Source organism: Parus major, chromosome Z, assembly GCF_001522545.3.
Source record: "Parus major isolate Abel chromosome Z, Parus_major1.1, whole genome shotgun sequence".
In the NCBI taxonomy this organism is placed as follows: Eukaryota; Metazoa; Chordata; class Aves; order Passeriformes; family Paridae; genus Parus; species Parus major.
In genome coordinates, this window is record NC_031799.1 from 44,129,078 (window position 1) to 44,153,573 (window position 24,496).

At 42.1% G+C, this 24,496-nt stretch overlaps 1 protein-coding gene across 2 annotated transcripts; it reads left to right on the forward strand.

Annotated features, from left to right (window-relative positions):
• The first annotated feature begins 498 nt into the window (after positions 1–498).
• Positions 499–24,171, forward strand: LOC107216334 (rod cGMP-specific 3',5'-cyclic phosphodiesterase subunit beta). 2 transcript variants are annotated; one of them, XM_033511347.1, is made up of 22 exons: positions 499–2,748; positions 4,672–4,824; positions 5,159–5,248; positions 7,529–7,669; positions 8,703–8,777; positions 8,868–8,932; positions 9,914–9,980; positions 10,125–10,172; positions 10,358–10,507; positions 11,540–11,683; positions 12,258–12,323; positions 12,875–13,021; positions 14,527–14,634; positions 15,668–15,777; positions 16,846–16,933; positions 17,480–17,580; positions 18,999–19,106; positions 19,432–19,495; positions 20,265–20,339; positions 21,235–21,318; positions 21,599–21,755; positions 22,877–24,171. In XM_033511347.1, the coding sequence occupies exons 1-22, from the start codon at positions 2,338–2,340 to the stop codon at positions 22,933–22,935; spliced, it is 2,511 nt and encodes an 836-aa protein (XP_033367238.1). In that variant the 5' UTR covers positions 499–2,337; the 3' UTR covers positions 22,936–24,171. The 2 variants fall into 2 exon arrangements, with proteins under 2 accessions (XP_033367238.1, XP_033367239.1); XM_033511348.1 differs by lacking the exon at positions 10,358–10,507 and having other exon boundaries at positions 500–2,748.
• Positions 24,172–24,496: the final 325 nt, after the last annotated feature.

Below are 24,496 nucleotides of genomic sequence, written 5' to 3' on the forward strand. Positions count from 1 at the left end.
ATCTATTGTGTTACATCCTCATCAGTCAAGAGTTGTGACAGTCATTACTTTCCTTCTGTCCAGAGACTTCTGACTCTGCCATAGAGGAAACTCCACTCTACGCAGTTTGCTCTTGATTAAGTCACCCTGGCTGCTATTTCTCTCCTCCAGCTACGTACATAAACGGGTTTCTTTCTGTATTTTCTTAGAAGCCAAACTTTAAAAATTATCTGTTGTAGAATTCTCCAGTCTTTTCTTTTTCCTATTCTGCTGAAAGGATCATTACATCTACTTTTTCCCAGACTTTCAAAACCCCAAAAGGTCCTCCATTAGCAGTCAGAAAAAGTCATTAAGGGTTTAGAGGTTACTTTACACAGCCCTCTTAGAGCTTAATTTCTTCAGTATTTTTCTTGCTATTCACTCTATTATTATTATCATAATAAACAGAAAATTTTCATTGCTTTTCATTTTACCTTTTAAATTGCTGTACATCACTGTACTGTACATTGTTTTTAATTTAACCTCACGTTCGATCTTGAGTTTTCTGACTTTCTATTTTTACTTGTTCATGGTATTTTTATACACATTTTCAATAATTTCACCACACACATATTCTGTCTGTTTTTCTCTTGTTTAAGATCAACAGGAACACATAATCTAAAAAAAATGCTGTTTTCTCCAGATTGAAATTTTCATTTCATGGTCTCACTCACCTGAACTGTCTTCTACCTTCATTTCTCAGCTAGTTCTTGCTGTTGCCTCTACTCAAAGTAAAAGAAAATTGACTCTTGCTCTTTCTGCCCCCTTTTTTACCCAGAAAACTGCTGCAGCATATGACACCTTGCTGAACAAGCTGCAGCCTGAAGCGCTGCCATCCCTAAATTCCCTAAAACTAAAATTCCCTATTGCCACCCTGTGCCTGGGACAGTCCTGTTTGTTGCTCACAAAAAGGCTTTGTGCACCCCAGACTGGAGGCCTGGAGCAGCACCCCACCATGCCAGAGCTGAGCAGGACCTCGTTCCTCTGCTAGAAAATTGTTGTGGAAGGCAGTGTGGCACACATCACCTCCTCCACCTCTTCTTGAGCAATAATTCTATTTTAATATCCTGACTGAATATTACCACAAGCCACCTTCCTCACAAGCCACCTTCCTCTCAGGCATCCACATTCACTTTTGGGCTGGATTGAACCACTCCTGGCAGAAGTGACAGTACTCATAGACACAGGTAACCTGGACCCTTAGACCCTTATTCCTTGAGGAGGTGAGCCTTGCTTATTTTCCAGCAATGTGGTAGATGGGGTTCACCCTTGTTCTCCAGTAATGAAATCTCCTGTGCATTGTTTAATTCCTCTGAAGTGTAATGTAGCACTTTGCCTCCCAGCAATACACTGACCCAAACCTGCTGTTTTGCAGTGTTGTGGCTTCATTGATGTGATACAACTCCTGTTTCTCACAGCTGTAATTCTCCCCTTTTCTCCACTGATAGTAATGAGGGAAATATTTCTACCTTCCCAGTTTGCTTGGGTTTTGTTTGATGTGTGTTTTTGATTTTGTCTGCAGGGCTTCCCACATTTCCTCAGAGTGCATCAATTCAGCAATTCCAAACAGAAGCTCTCCAGATGAGAGAGGCATGTTTTCCTGACGTGGCTCTTACTAGCAAGAAACAAAGACCATAGACCTTGCCAGTTCAGTTCAAACCCTGAACTAAAACATCCAGGATTGGTGGTTCCCTTAGAGAACAGCTCTTATAAGAGCTGCTATAGACCCATGTAGTAGTAGTGAGAGAACTAAAAGAGCAGTTTTACCTCACTATTTTTGTTTTGGCCATCGAGTCCTTTTGCGAATAATGCACCTCTGCTAGTGCTGGGAGCTGGGAGAGCAGAAATAATAAGATGGTCACCTTGTTAGCCAAGGATTAGGCCCAAGCAGTATATATTTAATTAGACTTTAAAGAGCTTATTTCAATGTTAGGAGATGCACTCCTTCCCTGTTGCAGCTGCCTCAATAGAATTGTTTCAGTTCTGTTTATCAAGAGAAAGGAGAGCATTTTCAGATATTGTGAGTACTCAGTTTTTGTTTGCAGTTAGATTAAGAAGAGGAAAGTTGTCCCAAAGCTCTTGTAGAGGTCATCTAATCTCTTTGGTCAGAGAAGATCTGTCCTCCCACAGACTCACCTTCAGCATTATAAAGGAATACATCTTCCTGATGACAAGCCCTTCTTTGCAGGGATACCTCAAACTTGGTTAATCCAGAAGCAGAATCTTCTATTACAAAAATTTAAGAGACTCATGAGAAATTAGAGTGCTGCTTGCACATCTTTGGACTACTACTTACCCACAAGATCCAGGGCATTCACAATGAGCATTAGTGAAGACGATGTGGAGAAGTTTCTTGATGGCAACCCTGCTTTTGCCAAACAGTATTTTGAGAAGAAACTAAAAGCAGAGTCCTGGGATAACAATGAGAGTGAAATACTGTTTGAATTGATCCAAGACATGCAAGAAAGCATCAACATGGAGAAAGTTGTTTTCAAGACCTTGAGAAGAATCAGGTCCCTTATTCACGCTGACCGCTGCAGTCTCTTCATGTACAGGCAGAGAAATGGCACTCCTGAACTGGCGACAAGGCTTTTCAACATCCAAGAAGGAAGTACTCTGGAGGAATGCCTGGTCTCCCCAGACTGTGAGATTGTCTATCCACTGGACATAGGCATTGTGGGCCATGTTGCTCAGACCAAGAAAACCATGAACATCAAGGATGTCCGTGAGGTATGTTTTCCACTTATCTATTATCTGGGTAGAGGAGAGGCTCACTGGGGTCAAGAGGCAGCAGCACACCACAGTGCTTGGTCAAAGCTCTTGTGGTGTAGTAGCTGTGTACTAGAAACAAGTAGCAAGTCTGAAAGTTCCTTTCAATTTCATTTATGGGGTGAGGTGAAACTAAGCACATTGATTACACTAGGTCTTAATGCCTGTGAACAGTGCACTGCTACACTTTGCCTGTCTAACTAAAAAAAAAAAAAAATCACGTCTAACCCGGCAAAAGAGAGTGAAGTAGTCAGATCTGCACTGAGTGCACATGGAATTTTCCACTCAATTTTATATTCTATGAGTAAATGGCAAAGACATAGATATTCTTTACAGTGAGTTCAAAGAGGTTTTTCCAACACAGAACTTTGAAAATGTTTTCTGTGATAAAGGTTTAGCTAAGGGCATTTAGAGGCATTATTATCAAACAGAGGGGGGACCCCAGAGCATTACAGGTAACCTGGTGATATTCACCAGAAGCAGCAAAAGACAATCTTACTTAAAATCTTACAAAGTCTTAAAAATCTTACCAAAAAACCCAGCAAAAACTTCAGCTGCAGTATCAGAGCGATTTTAATGTTTTTTGTTTATGCCTTCATGACAGTATTTTCCCCGCATACTTCTGGTTCAATCATGTAAACCTGGATGGTGGGAATAACAATCTGCTTGTTCTAATCATAGGTATAAAACCAAAATCCATGTGACCCAAATATGGCATTTGGGATTACTCCATCTATTGTTTGCTTGTTACAAAGAGACCATCTGTTTATTCATTCATTCATTTGTTGCTCAGCGTTGGCATATCCTAACCCTCCAGCAAGACCTTCCTTGTCTTCCACAGAACATACTGAGATGCTGTTTTAGTTCTGCAGCCTGGGTTTTTGGGGTTTTTTTCTGGGGGTATTGTTGGTTTTGGGAGAAACATCAGAATATGACTCAAATTTTAAAGTTTTTTGGTTTCTGGTGTTTCTCCGTATACATGGGGCGATTTCAGATCTGTAAGCTAAGTGCTGCAGTGCAACTCTAGTGGTTTTAGATATTGCCATAGTACAATTTCTTTGAAGAAAACCCAGGGACTAAATGTTTGGTCTACCTCATTTGGCAGAAAAAGCCAGCAATAGGGAAGCTGTGGGGAGAAGATTCATTATGGAGTGATCATTCTTTCTAATGCAGACTTCTGAATATGATCATAGTTGTGCTGCTTTTTCTAACCCAAACAGAATGACTTACAGATGGCAATTTATTCACCTGAGCAGGGACAATATCTTTGGTCAGCAAGACCATCCCTGCACTCCCCGTGGCAGGTGATGATAGTATCAATATGACCCCTGTGCAGGTGAAGTGATTGGCCACTTGCTTTCCCTGGACTTTCTCTGCTTTTCAAGAGAAACTAAGGGTAGATGCTACAAGCTGACAACAAGCTTCATGGTAAAAGCAGAATTAAAATGAGGGTGGGTGAACTTGCCACTGTCTGCCTTGGTTTATACCCTGTGGCTATGCGGTGCTGTCTGGCTCTACCCCCTCTCCAGTGCGAACAAGAAGTTAGAGGAAAGGATGGAGGAGGTCCCATGAAGAATGCCATTGATCTGAGAATAACCCATGGAGAGCCTCCTTGTTCTAAGAGAGTTTGACATATTAAAGGTTATGATTGGCAAGATCTTCACAGAAGGTTAAACACGCACATGTTGCATTCAAAAGCCACACCTGCTCTTGATATTAGATTTATCACCTGTGCATGGTCTGAATTTCTGCTAACCCATTTCTTTTCCTCACTAAGTTTTAAGCAAAACTTTCTTCAGGCAGCTTACATGAAGGGGCAGTGCTTGGACTTGGTTTCAAGACAAGCTGTGAAAAATGCTAATTTGTAAATTCTCTATTAAACAGTGTGCCCAGTTCAGCCCATTTGTTGATGAGCTCACTGACTACACTACAAAAAACATCCTTGCAACACCCATCTTGAATGGCAAAGACTTGGTTGCTGTCATTGTGGCTATAAATAAGCTGAATGGCCCACACTTCACCAGCTCTGATGAAACAGTAAGTGGTCAATACCTGAATTCCTGTCAAAAACCTGCTACTTTTGTTTTTTAATAGAGATCCCTTTACGCTAGTGATGCCTGCTTTAGTGAAGCCCCACCGGTGTGAGTTTCCCTAAAGAGCACTCACACTCTCATAGAAGAGGCTTACAATGAGGATGCTTATCTTAGATCTTTCAGGGAAGATACAGTGGGATAAGCCTCATGTCATGGCAGTGCAAAGCAAAGCATTTATGCTGGGAAATTTCCTTGACGCTTTAAAAGCAGTACTATGAAATACCATACACCTGAAGCTGCTACTGCATTCAATGGAATCTTACAATTTGCCTTTTCAGCTTTTTCTGAAGTATCTGAATTTTGCATCCTTGAACTTGAAAATTTATCACTTGAGTTATCTTCACAACTGTGAGACTCGAAGAGGCCAGGTAAGAGTGAAAATGCAGATTGGCTATCTCAAAATAAAATCAATACAATCTTCTGATTTAAAGGGTGAATTTGGTCTTTAGAGATTTGTTACTGAAGAGCAGAAAGAAAGATGCCCTCAACTGCTTTCAGACACTTTCTTTCCCAGAGTCCTTCATCATTCCCTCTTTCTTATGCTATTGGCAAAACTGCAGGACCTGATGCAATGACACCAATTTCAGCGGGATTGACCTCTAGATGTTTTGTTGACTTGAGGCTGTGAAGCACTCTTGGATCATTTAATCATTTTAGACAGCAGCACCAAGAGATTTTCTGAAACACTTAAGAATGTGATATTTTCCCCCTATCTGCTCATTAAAAAGTGCTATTAAATTTCCTCTCAGAGCCAGTAAAATTGTCATATGCATGTTGTATTGGCCTGCATCAGTAGAAAAGAACCTATATTAGGGGTTTAGGATATTCTGCATTGAAATTCAGGCACCATTCTTTTCCATTAGATGGGTTATAGTAGGACTCTCAGATTTATTGGGATGGATGTGGATCCCTGCAAACACTTTGTGCAGCAGGCAATAGTTGTCACTCAAGAGGACATGGAATTGCACCTGTGCTTCATGGCAGCCACGCTCTGTTCTCCAGTGGGCCTGCCATGGAGAATAAATACCTATGTTAGCAAAATGGACACAGAATGAGCGTTTGTTTTGAAGCTTTGGAACAGCACTTATACTTTCTAACTAATTTCTTATGCTTTGCATAAAAAATGCAAAAACACAAATGATGGTCTAATGATGCAGACACCAGCAATGCTAAATAATTGACTGAAGTGGAACCAGCAAAGGTTTATCCTGTTGGGAGCTTAGCAGCAGGACTAGTCAGGGTAAGAAAGGGGCTAGAGGATAAAGTGGAGACCCATAAGGTGGAGGGCCTAATGGATCTAGTCTGGGACTGAACCCAGGAGCCCTTCTTCATGTATTACTGCTGTCTGACAGGTCCCACACAAAGGGAGAGAAGCAAGAATGAGATGCAGGACACAGTGCTTTAGGTCTGCCAATGGCTCAATTGTCAAACCTCTGACTAATATAGGTCTTAGGGGCTGTGTGAAAGTTATTACAGTTCTCTGTGTTAGAATTTAAAGTACTGAAGTACAGAGTGAGCAAATGACATTCTCAAAAGTGGTCTAGAGTTTTAATATTCCAAATCCCAGCAGTAAAGACTTGGTGATACTGTGGGTAAAATGGCTTGTGCAAAACCAGGTTAGTCTGCTTGTGCTCAGATACTGTGTAAAAGTCTTATTAGAAGACCATACAATACATTTTTACCAACTTCTTTACATCATTCCTTGACTTAGATATTTTTTCAGCTGTTACTCTCAGTCCTCACCAGGCTTGTGGCTATCAGTACTCATTGCATGCTGTAAAGTGCCAAAAAGCTAGACTGCTGCTCATTTTCATCTAATGGTTTGTATGACACCACCACTGTCCTATTTGAGGGGTGCTGATGCTGAACTCAGACTTCATACAAGTGGCAGAGTTGCTCCAATTTATGGATTAGAAACAGAGACCAGTGCAGCTCAGAACTGCTCAAAAATATCTACTAGTGTCCAGTGAAGAGGTGAGGCACACTTTTTCTGGTTGTGGCCGTGTAACAGTATTTCTTGCTCAAAGTACAGGTCCAGTCTGCTTCAGGTGGCAGCTCTTAGTCCTTCAGAAGCACAGCTCCTCATATCTCCTGGGCCCAGAAGCCAGACACACACCTTGGATACAGGCACACATACATTAACTAAGCCAAGCAAGAGTGTAGATGATTTCCTTACCATTTCAGAGAAGTATTTGAGTAACATCTGCTTTTACAAGGGAAAGAACCTAACAGTAACAGCTTTCTTAAAGGTACATCAGTAGACTGTACCAGAAGATGGGGAAATGGATCATAGGCTGATGCACATACAAAAACCAGCTGCTCAAACACTTTGAGGAAAGTTTCAAACACCAGCCTCTGGAGCTTGCAATGCTTTTGGAGTTAACTGGTTTTGGATGCAATATTTTACTGATGGGTATAAAATTTAAGTGGGGACAGTTTTTTTGCCTGACACTACTACATTTTTTTGTGCTGTATTGGTAACATTTCACTCCTACATAACACTATGATGGCCTGACTCTTTCTCACTAGTAATTCCCAGTGTGAACAAGTGGTATAGGTTTCCTGCACTTTTCAGGAACTGTAACCAACATTTGGGAAGCCCATCTCTCTGAGAAAGGCTGTGCTTAGGTTTTGATTTTATCCTGCAGGTGCTGTTGTGGTCAGCTAATAAGGTTTTTGAGGAGCTGACGGACATCGAGAGGCAGTTCCACAAGGCTTTTTATACAGTGAGGGCATACCTGAACTGTGACCGATACTCGGTCGGCCTCCTGGACATGACAAAGCAGAAGGTGAGTGTTCACATGCGTGCTGTGCATCTTTCTGATTGCTGTTATCCACTGAGGGGTGATGCATGCAGGTAAGATTTACTGAGGTGGTAAAAGTGTGAGCTTACTTTGAGCCACTATTTCTACTTTGGTTAGCATATTTTTACTGTGCAAAGATTAAGGTTAATGAAATCAGAGGAAAAGGGAAGAGCTTATCACTGGAATGGGAGTGTCGGAGGCTGGGAAGACAGAGGAGGGGAAGATGAGGCTGACTTTGGCAATCCTGGTCAAAGCCTGCAGACAAACAAAACCTCACAAATCCTGTGGTTATCGGAAGCATAGTGAGACGCCTGTAGAGCTATCAGCAAACCAGCCACCTTCCTCAAGGACTCATTCATGCTCATGATATCCAGGTTTTTAGATGAAATTTGGCTTCATGGAAACAAGCTGACAGAATCAAAGTTACCTCTGATTTGTTCTGCTGGTTTACACCTTTGGCAAACTTTATGTGAGGGTTGCACAGCATCCTTGCCAGTCTTTGCCCTCTTTGTCCTGTGGTCAGGCTGACTGTCTTGTTGATGGAGCTCTTGTAGCATATTGCCTTGTGAAGAGGTGTATTAAAAGATCATTAGTGTAAGCTAAAGACACTTTGATCAACATTACAATGTAGCATAAGAAAAAAAAGCAAAACAAGAATTTCACTTCTTCAGTCTGGCAAGTAACAGGTCAGGCAATAGTCACACTTTGGAAAATGAAGAACACAAAAACATTGTCATAACTGTTTGCTCTGGGTACAGCCAGTGCTCACTGTTCACTGAATGAATCAGTGCTCTGTGTATAGGCAGTATATGGTAATAAGCAGCCATATAAATGCACCTGACACTTCCAGATTTGGATATTTAGGTATCATTCTGCTGCCTAGTATTGAATTAGTTTTATTATTTCATGCCTTGTTTACACAACACCAAAACCAGCAAGGTAGAGCAATGGTTACATCGAGGCTTGAGACAGAATTAACTTTTCTACTCTAAAAATGCTTTTTTAATTTTTAAACCAGGAATTTTTTGACCTGTGGCCAGTCCTGTTGGGAGAAGTACCTCCCTACTCAGGACCTCGAACCCCAGATGGCAGGGTACGTGAAAACAAGATTTCTTTAATTCTCTCCTCTCTGGATGGATTGCCTCACCACTCATTTTAACACCACTCTTTTTTTTACTTGCAGGAAATAGTCTTTTACAAGGTCATTGATTATATATTACATGGAAAAGAAGACATTAAAGTCATCCCGTAAGTGCCAAGTCCCTGAATGCTAGGTACTGACACAGGGTGTAGCTAAAAAAAAGGTTCCCCACATTTTAAAGACACCCATGTGGAGAAATGTAAAGGACTGATAGAGGATCGAGAGTCAGAATGTAAGTTGGTAATTCAACTCTCATTTATGCAGGATAAACATTTCCTCAAGGGCACTGGGATCCTAACTTGGAAGTCAGGCTCCAAAATTCACTTCAACCACTGAATATTTTTAGACATAGAAGTGAGGTGCCTTGATTACCTGCAGTTTTCTGCTCTGCTTGCCAAGCAGAGGCATCACTCTCCTCCATGTGTCAGTGTCAGTGTCCCTGTGTCAGTGGCTGAGCTTCATCCAGGATGCCCTTGTGCTGAGGTTTCCTTGCTTCTCTCCAATCCTTCTATCACTTACCCCATCTTAAGGCTACCTCTGGCCTGTTCTCCCCTCCTGACACATTGGGACTCCCTCTTTCTAAGAACTGCCCTCTCTTCATGCCACAGAATTTTTCAGAGGAGCCTTGGGCAGTTTAGGCAAATCTGGCATAAGTGAGGTTTCCCCCAGTTCTGGTAACACTGCTTTACATTAGTCATGTGCTGCAAGAAAGGCCCTCATTTGTTGGGTACAGCAGTGTTCAAAGTTCAGGCTGGCAGACATCCTTAGCCAGGAATCTCCTTTTATCTTTCTCTGTGTTGAAGGTATGAAACACGGCCTTCACTCCCAGGAGTGACTCTTTACAAAGTCACTACAAACTGATATTTTATCAGTTATTCTGTTTTAAATCCTTGAAAGGAAAGTATTTACTTAGGTGGAAAATTTTTGCTTGTGCATATGGATCCTTTGAAAGTAACAGGACCGTTTATGGACTGGGGGTTCCAGGTCTAAACCTGGATTATACAATCAGCTGAACACACTTCATCTCCATGATCTTTTTTTAGTAAACATATACCTTTAATTTCCTTTATCCATCTTTCTTTTGTTAGAAATCCTACCCCGGATCACTGGGCACTAGTTACTGGACTGCCAGCCTATGTAGCTGAAAGTGGATTTGTAAGTACTTAACCTAGGATTCCTCAAGTCTGTCTGAGATGAAAAATACTTGTGCTGCCTTCTCAGCAATTCAGTCCTTTGTTTTGGCAGTTAAACTTCTCGTTGCCCATATTGTAATACTTTTTCTTCTGTATGATCCCCTAGATTTGCAACATTATGAATGCTGCTGCAGATGAGATGTTTAACTTTCAGGTATTGTGAAAATTTCCAATTCTATCAAGGATTCAACTTTATTTCTTTGCAGAAATGTAATGTCAAGTCAATATTAGGCATATAAATACTTCTTTTGCTTGTAGTCTGAATGTAACACTAGAGTGCTCATGTATTTAGAAAACATATTAAGTACATGATGTCTTTCTGCTTGCTGTTGCTTCAAGGAAGGTCCTCTAGATGAATCAGGATGGACTATCAAAAATGTTCTCTCCATGCCAATAGTGAATAAAAGGGAAGAAATTGTTGGTGTTGTCACATTTTATAACAGAAAAGATGGGAAACCATTTGATGAGCAGGATGAAACCCTCATGGAGGTATAGTTTCTTGCTGGAAGAAATTCATATAGTTGAAGAGGTCACTATTGTTCCGTGTACACTTGCAAAGCATCCCGAGTGCTTTGCATTTAAGTGGATGTCTTCGTTGATTAGAGTGGTGGTATACATCAGAGGTGTTATAGAGCTTGAAAATTTTTGAATTTTGAAAGCAACTGTTTGAAATACTAGGGGAGTTTGGTATGGGAAACCCAGCTGTGTTCTTGTGATGCTTTTTCAGTGTTCTTGGGTTGTACTCCTAGCCATGAGCAGCTACTGTGTGCCAACGCTACCATTCTGACCTGTGTTCACATACCTGGCAGCTGGCTCTCACTGGCTGGGCAAGTCCCTTGAAAAATTACACAGAAATTGTCTGTGTAGCTAGGATAAAAAGGGAGGCCAGCTATTTTATCTATCAACAGTGGCTGTGATTTAAGACCTTGCTCCTTGGAAATGCTCCCATACTAGTTTCCATGAAATGTAAGTATTCAGCTCTTGTCACCTGCTGTCAGTCAGGACATTTCCTGAAATAGATTTTTCTTATCAAACAAAAAGGTCACAGGGAAAAAAAAATCCATTTGAATTGGCCACTGGAGATCAAACAAGTTGAAAGCAAGCACAGGATGTGAGTAAATACATGTGAAAGGTGATGAGACCACCTTGCTCTCCTTTGATGTGAGAGCTCCTGACCTGTTGTCACCATTGTGAAAGAAGGTCACATTGTGGCCTTTCCACAGGCATGGAGACACCTGCAGCAACACAGAAATAGTCTTCTGTACCCTGAACTGGATAGAGGGTCCTTCAGCCTCCACAGCATGGATGGTCTCAAGGCCTGGGCAGATTCAATAGGAGGGGAGCTATTTTGCTGAGGAGCAAGTCACAGTTGGGAGCAAAGTTGTGGTTGCTCATTGCTAGAATTTTGGCCAAAGTTGAGTTTGTCTTTCTTTAAAAATGTGTCATCCAGTGTCATATTTCTGTGTCTTTGAGGAACACGTCATGGCTATCTCACTGTTTCCTTCTCTTCCCTTTAACAAGTCCTTGACACAGTTCCTGGGTTGGTCTGTACTCAACACAGACACATATGATAAGATGAACAAGCTGGAGAACCGTAAGGACATTGCTCAGGACATGGTGCTCTACCACGTGAAATGTGACAAGGATGAAATCCAGGAAATTCTGGTAATGCCTCACAACGTGAAGCTCACACCCAGGTGTACTGGCCTGGCCCATGACTTATGGCAGGGTCTAAGACACAGGTCTTCCACTTCACAGAGATGCTTCCAGCCACCATGACATGGTGGCAGCACCTGAGCCCTAGTAACTGCACAGGGGCAGAATGAGTCTTTCTTTTGGTTCTGTGGTCTGCCCTCCACTGTGGCACACTGTGCCACTAGGCTCTTTCTAACTTCCTCAGCAAAGCCAGCCTTGGAGGTGCTACTCAGGGCAAGGCTGTAGGAGTGGAACAGAAATTGATTTATTGCTCAAAACCCCCTTAGTGCTGAGGAGGTGAAGTTAGAGGACCCAGCGGTGGCATTGGCTCTAGGGGGACATTTGCAAGTGAGGGAAACAAAACAAAATCAAAGAGAGGAAGAACACTACCAGGTGAAATGTGTTGAAAGATAAGAAATTGAAGTAAGGTCCAGGAAAGAAGCACAATTTGCATATGAGAGCTGCCCTAGATTGCCCCAAAGCTGCCCCATGCAAAGTCCAGTGGGGTTCAGTTGTCTCCTTAACACACCCATGCTTTTTACAGCCGACGCGAGAGAAACTGGGGAAGGAGCCAAGTGAGTGTGACGAAGAGGAGCTGGCAAGCATTCTGGTAAGAGCAATGTGCTGCTGGAAAGAACAGCCCTGGCAAGCAAATATCGCCTGCATAGATGTAGGGAAGTGTTGGCATGCTGTTACCTGGTGAAGGGTGAAGGCAAAGCATACCCTGCCCTCCTTTGCTGAGTGATTTTGAGATTATCATTAGTATGCGTCAGCAAGTGCCTTCTGCAGCTCCTGGGGAGTCCCTCCTCTCTGCCTCTTTATCTTAAGGGGTTCAAAGTCCATCTGGAAGCACGTCAGCCACATTGGCTTGTCATGCATTTTAATTTTCAGAGTAACTAAGGAGGGCTGTAACTCTTACCCCATTTTGAATCTTCAAATGATATCAAATCAAATGTTTAACAGGAAACAAACAATATTTCCTGCACAAAACTGCCCTCCCTCCTCCTCCACTAATGGGGTTATTATGAAAAGCTTCATTTTAGTCTATTTATGTGCTATACTCTAAAAGAAAAGCAGCATCAGACTGATAAAGTTCTTATTTAGCAAAGCTTAGGAATGATATAAGCAGCACAGCAATAAACCAGCCCACCTCTCTTACAGAAAGAAGAACTCCCGGGACCCACTAAGTTCGAAATCTATGAGTTCAGGTTCTCTGATTTTGACTGCACTGAGCTAGAGCTGGTGAAGTGTGGCATTCAGATGTACTACGAGCTTGGCGTGGTGAAAAAGTTCCAGATCCCACAGGAGGTATGAGCTGGCAAAAGCTAGGATCTCCTGCCTTGGATGTACAGCAGATTCACCCATGCTGTGGCTGGCACTGAGGTCCCAGCACAGCTCACAGCACAGCCACAGGACTGGGTTCACGGGGGCTTGCAGGGAGGGGTCGCGGGTGCTGAGCCCCCTCACCCTGCTGAGGGCAGGGAACAGTCTCTCCTGTGGGACTGGAGCATAAAGTCAGCCTCTTCTGCTCTCTTCTGCTCCTCGCTGCCTGACACAGGTGTGGGCTTGCTGTGAGGTCTCCATGGGTGAGCGGTGGACTCTGCAGAAGGTTGTTTGCACATTCTGTATCCAATGCCACTCACGGCCGCCGTGCTAAAACAGTTCCCAGGAGCGACATGCGGAGTGCCTACCTGTGTGCCTTTTTCCTTGGCTAGAGCAGGCACCCTGCAGCTTCAGCCACGATATGCTGAAAGCCACTCTGGCAAGCCCTTTGGTTTTTCATCTCCATGCAAACATGGACGTGCCTTCATTTGGCGCAGCTGGCACCAACCTGTCGACAGGAAAGGTGTGACCCTATGGGAACAAGGGCCCCATAAGCCCTGACTTGCGAACTCACGACTTCTGCAGTTCAAAACCCGATAGGAATTGTGAACCTGGCATTCCAGCAGCTCAGCTGCTCCCGAAGGGATTTCTCTGCACATCATGTGAGGTCGATTTCCATCTACTGGGATCTGGGGGTAACTGCAGGAAGAATTTTCTCACCCTGGAAAGGCAGGGTGGCAATCGGGAGAGAAGTGAAGGGGAATTCACTCTGCTTCTTACACGCAGAATGTCAGTGTCCAAAATATTCCAAATATCTACTCCGGAACAGCTAAGCCCTGGAAGATGTGTGAAAAGCAGTGATCCTTATAGCTGAGATTTTAAGAAATGAATTTGCTCTTTAATGAGAAAACCTGCATAGTTGCAAGAGGGAGTACACATGGAGAAGTAGACGGCAGAGGGAAAAAACCAATTTTCTGTTTAATGCCCTATATCGTAATTCTTTAGGTGATGTAAATTTCATTCATCTCTACAGCTGTGGATCCATATCTCTTGAAGAGAGTGATCAGTATTAATCAATCACAAGACAAAGGGAAAAATCTTAAAAGAGACAACCTAGAAAAACAGAAAAATGCAATAAATTCACAAACAGTAAGATGAAATAGTTTTTCCTTTAGGCAGTACTGATTCTTGTTTATTCCAGGGGCCTCTCTGGGATTTTATTTTTCTTACAAAAAAAAAAAAAAAGAAAAAAGAGGGAGGAAAACCAGCTAAATTTCAGTGTCCACTTTTGCTCTCCGCTAGGCTTTACTCTATCAACATTGATAGACTCTATCAATATCTGATGACATTACAACTTCTGATCCCTTTCTGGGCCCACCTCTGTAGAGCTGGTTTGAAGCTCATCCATGATTTCTGTACATGACCCTTATTAGAAGATGAGCAGGCAGCAGCTTCATCACCCACATTAACATCCTCTTCCCCACTGGCAGGTTCTGGTAAGGTTTGTGTACTCTGTCAGCAAAGGCTACCGGAAGATAACTTACCACAACTGGCGGCACGGCTTCAATGTTGCACAGACCATGTTCACGCTCCTGATGGTAAGGTAACACCACCCTGGTGAATTCCACAGCACACCTTTTTTACAGCAGGTCTTCTGTCACACCTGAGAAATATGCAGGGCTCCCTTCCAACCTTGGTGTAAGAAAAGGTTTGTCACTCCTCCAGCAGCACAGGTCCTGCTGAGCAAGGTCTCCATTTGCCTGAAGTGGCAGTGACTGCATTACATGTGAAGAAAGCTTTGGTCAATACTGGCCAACGAATAGAGAGCTCTAATTCTCACAGATACAGATGTGTATGGTGTATGTGAATAGCTTTCAGATTAGATTCTTCTGTAGAGTAGAGGAGAGAGGCTACAGGACTTCCACTCTTCAAGTAGATTCTGACAGTAAGAGCCAGACTGAAGTCAGTCAGACCCAGTCAGGCTGGGTGGAAGCAAACTCTTGCTTTCCATTTCCATCTAGAACAGACACAGGTGGAGGTCTGATTGCTAGTGTGAGAAGGGCATGTGTAATTTCCCACAGGTCCTCAGGGTAACAGGTGCCTCAGCTAGGACAGCAGATGTCAGACTGCTACTCCACACAAGGGATTGACCAGCCAGGAACCAATTAAGATGGTTCCACACATCTGTCACACATCTGTCCACACACCTGGCAGCAGACTTATGCCTACCACCCCTGGACAATTCTTCAGGTGATGCAGCTTGACAACCACATTACCCAGAAAGGTGCAGAGCCTTTTCATGGAGTACTTTATGTCCATTGACTGGGAGGGGTGCTTATGACAGCCTGGGTGAATCCTAGGGCCAAGGCTCCTATAGCAGTGGGCAGCCAACCCTGCACGTGTGCATCAAACACATAAACACTACAGATGTGCCTGCCTGGGTCTGAAATATTTTATTACCAGCTGATTCCCTTTTTTAACCTAAGTCAACTGTGTACTGTGTTTCAGCTCACAAATATTTTCAGTTCTTCTGGACTGTCCCAGGGCATCCCCAGCACAGAGCAGTCACCATTCAGTACCTTTTCCTGTCAGAAATGTTAACATATGGAATATAAATTCTCTTCCCTCCAGACTGGCAAACTGAAGCGTTACTACACTGACCTTGAAGCCCTTGCAATGGTAACTGCTGCTCTGTGCCATGATATTGACCACAGGGGAACCAACAACCTCTACCAAATGAAGTAAGCATTTTCTTACCACTTCAAACTATTTTCTGTTGCTTCTGCTTGGAGTGGAATCAGGCTGGAATCACACCAAACTCCAGTAGAGCTCTGTTTAATACACAAGGGTGTCAACCTTCTTTTACAAGTTACCACGCTTTTCAGCTTGCTGCAGTGTTTGAGCTTATGCTTTGGCCAGCGGGGAAAATTTGCAGTGCTCTCTGGGCCTTTCTTTACCTCCTAGAAAACCTCCCTTGGTTAAAGCAGAACTCTACATCACCATTGCAGTGTAGAACAGGTGCAGAGCAGGCACTCAGTATCCTGAGCATTACAGGAGACTTAGGATGCCAACAGAAGCATTCTGGACATAAGGTGACAAATTTTTTTCTGTATCTATGGAGAAAGCACCATGCATGGCATTGCCCTCACTACCTACAGAAACAAAACACCTACTGGGCAGCAAAGAATATTGCTCTCAGTAGGTAGTCTTTAGCTACAGATAAACAATTGCATAATTTCATTACCTAGTCAAGGCTCTGTTGCTCACTTAAAGTACTCAGACCACAGCTCTTCTGCAATGCTTGCTGGCTATATTGCCTTATATTTCCTGAAGCTTTGGAAAAATGCTCAGTGAAGCTGGTTTGTGTTTTTGACACCTTTTCAGCAAGGTGTCCAACAGTTGCAGGTGTCCTTTCTGTTCAGGAGGTGTCCAAGGATTGCAGGTGTCCTTGTTTTTCGAAGGTGTCCAAGGATTGCAGGTTTTTCTGTTCCTATTATCAGGTATCAACATATAGTTATTCAGGAATTAAACAAATTTACTAAGTTGAGTAATTATATTCCAGTCATAAACATATTTGGAGTGAAGTCTGTAGTTGGAAGACTGTTTTACACAGTGTCCAAAGAGTTATAAGCAATGTCATTACAGTTTTCTATCAGACTGAAGTCATTACCTATTAAAAAGTTCTACTCATAAGCCTTTTAAAAACAATTGAACTTATGTGAATGACAGAAATTAAATACAAAATTAGACACTTCTTTTCATTTCTAAGTGCTGCACTAATGTCATCAATTTTTCCTTTATACAAACAGATCTCAAAATCCTTTAGCTAAACTTCATGGATCCTCTATTTTAGAGAGACATCACCTGGAATTCGGAAAATTCTTGCTCTCTGAGGAGGTTGGTAATGAACTGTAGTGTAAGGGCATGAATAATTTCCTTTTAGGGAAGTTTTTCAGTACAACAGAATTGTCAGCACAAGGCTTTTCTCTGGCTTGGATGCCAAGAAACTGCAGCTGCTTCATTTCCAAAGGGCTCTATGCTCACACAGGACCAAAGCACATAGACTTCCTAAGTGCATGTCTTGGTTTCTTCAGAAGCCTCATGATTATCCCCATATGAATGTGTTAAATGCAGGGCTGTTCCCCTGTACCCCCTCTGACAGGGCCAAGGCCGATGCTTTCCCACAGCCAACTCTTAATTTCTGGCAAATTTGCGGTGGAGTCAGGGGACAGGGTTTGTTTAGACACTCTATAACAATCTTCCCCTGTTCATTAAAGGAGAAATTGCACAGCACGTGGTGAACCGGCCCACGCCCCTCCCACCCGAGAGGAGCAACATGAACCTTGGAAGGAAAAGTGAAGTTAAAAAAGTTTGGGAAAGGGAGGTGGCCCAGAGGTCATAACAACATAGAGCTTGGATTTTTCAATGCCCTTTTCTTTTCAGTCACTGAATATATGTCAGAACCTGAACCGCAGACAGCATGAGCATGTGATTCACCTGATGGAAATTGCCATTATAGCAACAGACCTGGCACTCTACTTCAAGTAAGTTGGTCATGTGCATGGTGTGTGAAAGGCAGAAAGCAGCTGGCACTGTACAAAGGCCAAATGTGATGCTTTGCTCTGGAAGCTCCCCACCCATGCAGCAGCTCTCATCACAGATGCTGGCTCTAGGAGGCTGCCTTTAATACTGACCTCAGACCTGGTGAGAGAACTCAAATCATTCAAAAGTATTTTTAACTTCTACTCAATTAAATCACTTATATGACTTTTTAATCCTCATAGCCAAGGCAGGGCTATGTGATTCCCCTATGGGAAGAAATGTCAGGATTTTTTTGTTTGTTTGTTTTTACCTAGCATTGCAGCTCTGAAAATACCCATAAATGGCAAATGGACTTGCCAGGACTATACTAACTTCTCTGTGAGAGCGGAATGAGACAAGTAACAAGTAGTTCATTGTAGGTGAATGTCCAGCTCATAGTCTATTTTACACCCAAGGGCCAAAAAAATCAAAATTTCAGAGCCGTGCCTGCTAATTTTCTGGGTCACAAGGCTGAAACTCAATGACATATAACCTCCTAATGAGCAAGGAGCTTTCAAAATGTGCTTTCAAAACACTGTGTCAAGCCCAGAGACTGCATCTGTGTTTTGCACTGCAGTATAATTACACATAGTTTAAACAGTCCAAAAAAAGGAATTTGAGGGAGGTTGGAATCCCCAGAACACTTTCTCTGGAGATACAATATCTATATGGCACTATCTATCTATATACCACCGCTATCTCACCAGCTGGGAACAAACTGGTCCTTGCCCTCCTCCGTCCATGAACCACAAGCAAAGACTTGGCTAAACTAAGACACAGGATTATTGATGATAGAACACATGCACAAGTCACTTCGTGATATGGCTGAACTCTTTTCTCTGCTCATATGGAAACCTCAGATTTCTCCAGCTCTCCTGCCCCTCCAGACAAGGGTGTATTGTGTATAAACCATTCATCAGAATTCCCTGTATATATTTGGATTATTTAATCAAGGTTAGCAATTCCAGACTAATTATATAAAGCCACGTAGCTTTAAAAATACTCCAGCTAGCTCTAGGTTTCTGCAGTTTGCTTAACATTTAAAGAAAAAGACTTCTTGTAGTGCCAACAAAGGTGGAACCATTTCTCACTGACATAACTTGCAGTATCTTGTACCTTCAAGGACCTACTCATATCTCACCACTGTACAAATTTCTAAGGCATTTGCAATAGTGAAGGGAGTTGATGATGGTGCTTGGTTTTGTGTCAGGACAGCAACTGCTGGAAACACTTCTGGTAGAGTTACTAATACCAGAAGCAGCCACCTGTTTTGGCATGTTTGTTTCCTTGTTTAATATATTTTTTCTTTTTTTAATTTTTTTTTAACCTTCCACCCTGCCCCCCTCTCTCCCCCCCCCCCCCCCCAAAAAAAAAAAAAAAGAAAGAGAACAATGTTTCAAAAGATCGTTGATGAGTCTAAGACATACGACAGCGTGACTGCCTGGACTGAGTATCTGTCTCTGGAGACAACAAAGAAGGAGGTTGTCATGTGAGTAATTGGCTCTGGGGAAAGGTTAGTGATGTGGACACCTGGTGAGAGCTCCAGGTTTCTGAACAGCTTTGTTCAGCCCAGTAAAGCAGCAAACATCTTAATGTCTTAGTACCAGAAGCAAGTAGTTCCCCATAATAATTCCATTTTAATCAAGAGAGCAGTCTATGATGAGTGTCCCAGTCAGAACCAAGGCTGTTACAGCAACACATCTATCAATTCAGAAGGGGCCAGGGGATACCTTATACAGTACAGGGGTATGAGGGTCCTGAGCCTGAAAAAAATAGGGAATAAATTATCTTCTTTCCTTCTTTCCTGTTTTTAGGGCCATGATGATGACTGCCTGTGACTTGTCAGCTATCACAAAGCCTTGGGAAGTCCAGAGTAAGGTCAGGTGCTTGACATCCTAGTGGATTTCTATAGCTTATACTTCAAAGTAATGCAATTTCTAAGCTGCCTAGACACTAAATCAAAGTCTCCTACCAAAATTACCAAAAGGAATAGCTGTGGTTTTAATGTATCAACCAATCTTTCAGATTGTGGTTTTGTGTTCTGTACAAAATTCATGCTTACAAAAAAACCCAAAAAACAACAAAAGCCAAAGCAAACCTCCCAGTGACATAGATTTTTGGGTCACAGTGAGATTTTTTTTACATGTTACATATGCACTGGCTTTATTTTAGCAATACCTACCTGCAGTTTGCTCAGTTGTTTGATTTCCTTTAGTTCATTCCTGAACTGTACTTGAGCAATTGCTAAATAATAAACACTAAAATTTAAAGGAGGGTAAAAGTAATAAAACCTACCTTCCTGTTCAGCATGAAGTAAGATCAACAGAAAAAAAAAAAACTTTTTTTTTTTTTTTTGGCTACTGGTAAGCAGTAGGCAAATCCTCGAGGGGAATGCACTGGAAATATTTCTCTTTAGATGATCAGTGACCCAGTGAGATCCAGTGCAATGCAGCTTTTGAGCTGTCACTAGACAGGTGCAAGCCTATTGCCACAGCTGCCCTTCCTGGCAGAAAGAGTGAGGCTATGACTGGACAAGAAAAACAGAAAGATAAGAAGTGAGATTTGCTTCAGAATGGAGACATGAAGCACATCAAGTTATGAGGCTGAAGTTGATGCTAACTTTTTTTTTCCCTCTGCGTCAATGTAGGTAGCTCTACTGGTAGCAGCTGAGTTCTGGGAGCAAGGAGATTTGGAAATAAGCGTCCTTCAGCAACAGCCCATTGTAAGTACCATGCAAGAACCAGCGGTTCAGCTCAGAGAAGTCTCAGCAGAGATTTAATACAAGCAGTGCTGCTCTGAGTGCTCTTTGTCTGCCTGAAATCACAGTGCTGGCTGAAATCCTTTAGAAAAGTGTATTCTGAGACAGTGAAGAATATCCCTGACAGTGAAAAGTGCCTCTTGTTCAGCTGTCTATATAATTAGATGGGTACAGTGGCTGTGAACATCAAGGGATGATTCCCTCTGGAGATTTTGTGCAGGTCCCTTACAGAAAAATGAAAAAATAGCTAGATAAGTCACAAAAGAAAGGAGAGATTCTAGCAAAGAAAAAAAACTGCAAACACAGATTTCATAGCCAAGGAATTATTAGTAAATGGAAGGGCATTTCTAACATTTTTTTTCCTACATGAATTTGACATTGAAAGAGCCAGGAGTCATTCCTTAAAGTGGCCTCCACCTCTGTGCTTTGGGGATTTTTAAAGTAGGCTTTCATGCACTCCCTCTACCCACAGTGGCATCACAAATTATATAGTAATTAACAAGATATTGTAAGAATATAATTTCTTGTTCAGTCATGTTTTAGACAATGTAAAACCTCTTCAACACTTTACCACATTAACCTTTTCTGTTATCTGTTTGAGAGGCACAGGGGAACAAACCTATTCTCCTCCCCATCCACAGACACTTCAAACGCTGCCTAAAATTTCTGCTAAAATAGCAATGGAAATGTGCCCACTTCACTCCTCTGCAGCTAAGGAAGAGGACTGTGAGGGAGAGTCTTTAGGACAGCAAACAGAACTGCCAGACTGACACAACAAGGCAATTTTGGGGAGAAAACAGAGAAGTGTTTTTCAATTAAATGTTCTCATAAATCATGGTGAATTTGTGTCCTCCCACAGCCTATGATGGACCGAAGGAAAGCTGCTGAGCTTCCAAAGCTTCAAGTGGGTTTCATCGACTTTGTGTGCACATTTGTCTATAAGGTAAGCAAAGTTCACCCTTACACACCCCACCCTTATCAACAGGGGTTCAAACCCCAGCTCACTGTGTCCTGGTGCAGCAGTACCATTCCTGGGAAGAAGGACAGGTAGACAGGTGAAAATCTGCCCTTTTATGGAACATTGAAACATGGCGCCTCTTTCTGCCATTGATACTTTCTGCAAAGCATCAGCTTTGGATGTGAGGTGTCAGGCTTTATCCAGGGGTATGATGGACAAGCATTCCCTCTGCACTGCATTGTACTGAGAGGTGTGTTTTGATTAGGAATTTTCCCGTTTCCATGAGGAAATACAGCCTATGCTTGATGGGCTGCTGAACAACAGAAATGAGTGGAAGACTCGTGCTGATGAGTATGATGCAAAAATGAAAGCTCTAGAGGAAGAAAAGAAAAAAGAGGAAGAGAGAATGGCTGCAAAGAGAGGTCAGAAAAAGTAATTAGCTTTTCATTCCTTACTCAAAAACATGCTTATGAATACTCTCACAGATTACAGTGAGCTTTGCTGACACAGCAGAGTAAGATGGCCAGAAAAAATTTCATACATTTGGCTCCACTAGCAAGGCTGAAAATACCTTGCCTTCAAAACTGACACTGTGACAGGCTGTCAAAAAGGCCACCAGCTTACAAACCCAAGCACTATTATCTGAGAAACCAGTGAGAATACATTCAGCATGAATTTCCATGCAGCTGGAGACAGCACAATGTCATGTGCTGTCCCTGGGAAACAGCAGGTTAACATCCATTTTGCTGATCTGCTGTCCCACAGGTCATGAAGCAGAAGCCAAGAAAAGTTAAAACTAAGCCCTAAAGTCCTAGGAGAATATTTAAAAAATAACATCCCATTTCTAGCCCAGATTAGGTTCTACCTAGAAGCAAGCAGTAGTAGCAGTACCCAGTAGCAATTTATTTTGGTTGAACATGGTTTTCTTCTTCTGTGGGCCCAGGCTGTGTAGTACTGAAAACCATCAGCAGTAGTGGGCACTGGCTGAAAGTTTTTCTGATAGCCTAAGGATTTCTTTGACTCCCAAAAAGGCAGAAACATGAGGTTCTCCAGGCCTCTCCCAAATGTCTGATCAAATATCTGCCACAACTGGGTGCCTTCACTCCACAGAGACTGTATCTGAGCTCTTTTGTTCCAAACTGGACCAAAATTTCAACAGCCAATGGTGTGGACATTGCTCAAATGACACAGTTTAGAAACTATTAGACTGTCTAGATGTTTTATCTCAGTTTAATTCACAGTAGTTAACTTAAAATATCAAAAGTAAATGTTTTAACTGTGATTTAGAAAATCTCTGAAGAATTGTTTCCTGAATAAGTAATTGATATTCAAGCAAGGATAATTTCCACTAACTCTACAATACTCTTTCCAAACAGCCTTACATGTACAATTATTTTGCACAGCAGACAGCTGTAGATAGGGTGCTATAGGTATGACCTATGCTGACCATTGAATAACGTAAAAGTTTTTAAAAACTCCTGCAATGACTAAGAAGGAAATTTAAGGCTGTGCCTCTAATTCTGTGTTTCTTTTTATATGGCAGGTGAAATAACCTGTAATGGAGGAACAGCTCCAGCTTCCAAAACCTGTAGCATACTTTAGACCTATTCCCACTGCAAAACATGCCACTCAAAATGAGAATGTCCATAATTAAAAAAAAAAACAAAAACAGAACAAAACAAAACCAAAAACCAAGCCAAACCAAAACCAAAAACGAAAAAGCAAACAAACAAACAAACAAAAATGGCATACAAATACATTCCTGATTGGACTATTCTGATAATTTATTAGGCTTGTCATCAACCAGGGAAGGACTAGATCTTGTTTGCCTTAATTGTATCTCCTCCTGATGGTAGGGAGTTAGTTCTGGCCTGTCTCCTGTTCTTCCATTTAATGCACCTGATGTCAGATGGCATGTGACAAGTCAGAACAACATTTGGCCCGATAAATCAGGTTGCAAGATTATGGAAAAGCGTTTTTCCTGCACTGAAACACTTCTTATCCCAAAGCTGATGGGGATAGTCCTGCTCCATGCAACCTCATGAGACTGACAGAGAATGCAATCATAGCCTGCACAGTGGGAAAAATGAAGAAGAGATAAAGTTACCATATCTAAGTCTGTATCTGCCAAGATATCAGAAGGAAAACTGAGGGTAAGGATAAAGCATGAAAACTGACCACGGTAAACTTCTGAACTGCCCTAAAATGTTATGATTCCATGTAAATCCAAAAAACACTCTGACAAATAATAGATCTGCATTCACTTCAAGAATCTGGGTAGGTTGCTATTCCAAAGCATGGAGCCATTCATGCAACACACAGTAGCTGCCTTCTCTGGGAGCAGGATCCACTCTGTGTGGTAATTGAAGATTCATTCCTTCATGTCTCATTTTGAGATGATAGTGTTATCATTACCCATTACATTTCCTCTTACAATTAACCAAGTAACCTGAGTAGTGACATCTCATAAAATTGTTCTGTTTTGCCTCATAATGCCAGTTACACAACTGATGAGAACCAACTGTCCTTCCTTTCCTCCTTGTGTTCTGAGATGTCTGGTTTTTAGATTATACTCCAGACTTGTGGCTCTTATTTCAGATGAAAGTTACTTTTCATGTTTATTCATGCAAAAATAGAACACTCAATTACTCAGTTTTGTAGTAGTAGAGACACCCTCATGTCCTGCTTTCCTCCCCTCCCCCTCTTTCTTTCTAAAAATTGTTTGGAGATCTGTTTTGCTGGGGATTTTCTTCTTCTATTACTCCTACTACCTTCAGGGTTTTACCCTTCAGTGTATTGTTTTGCATTAAAAATACTGCAAGTAAAAAGAAAACTAGAGCTGTGGTGGTACCTGGTGATCATTTACCTGTCTTGGTGGAGTAAACAAGATGTAATCCTCAATCACTATGCAGCAATTCTGTGAGAGGCAATTTGTCTTTCAGGAAAATACAGGAACTTGTCCACTTGCATGAAAGTTAATACACGGCAGGTAGAGACTCCATGTGGTATGTCTTGATTTCAATATGAATCTCAGAATGTTAAGGGTTGGAAGGGACCTTCAGGATCATTCAGTCCCAACATCCTCCTGCCATGGGCAGAGATACCTCTCATTGGATCAATTTCCTCAAGACCTTCTCCAGCATGACTTTGAACAGTGCCAGTG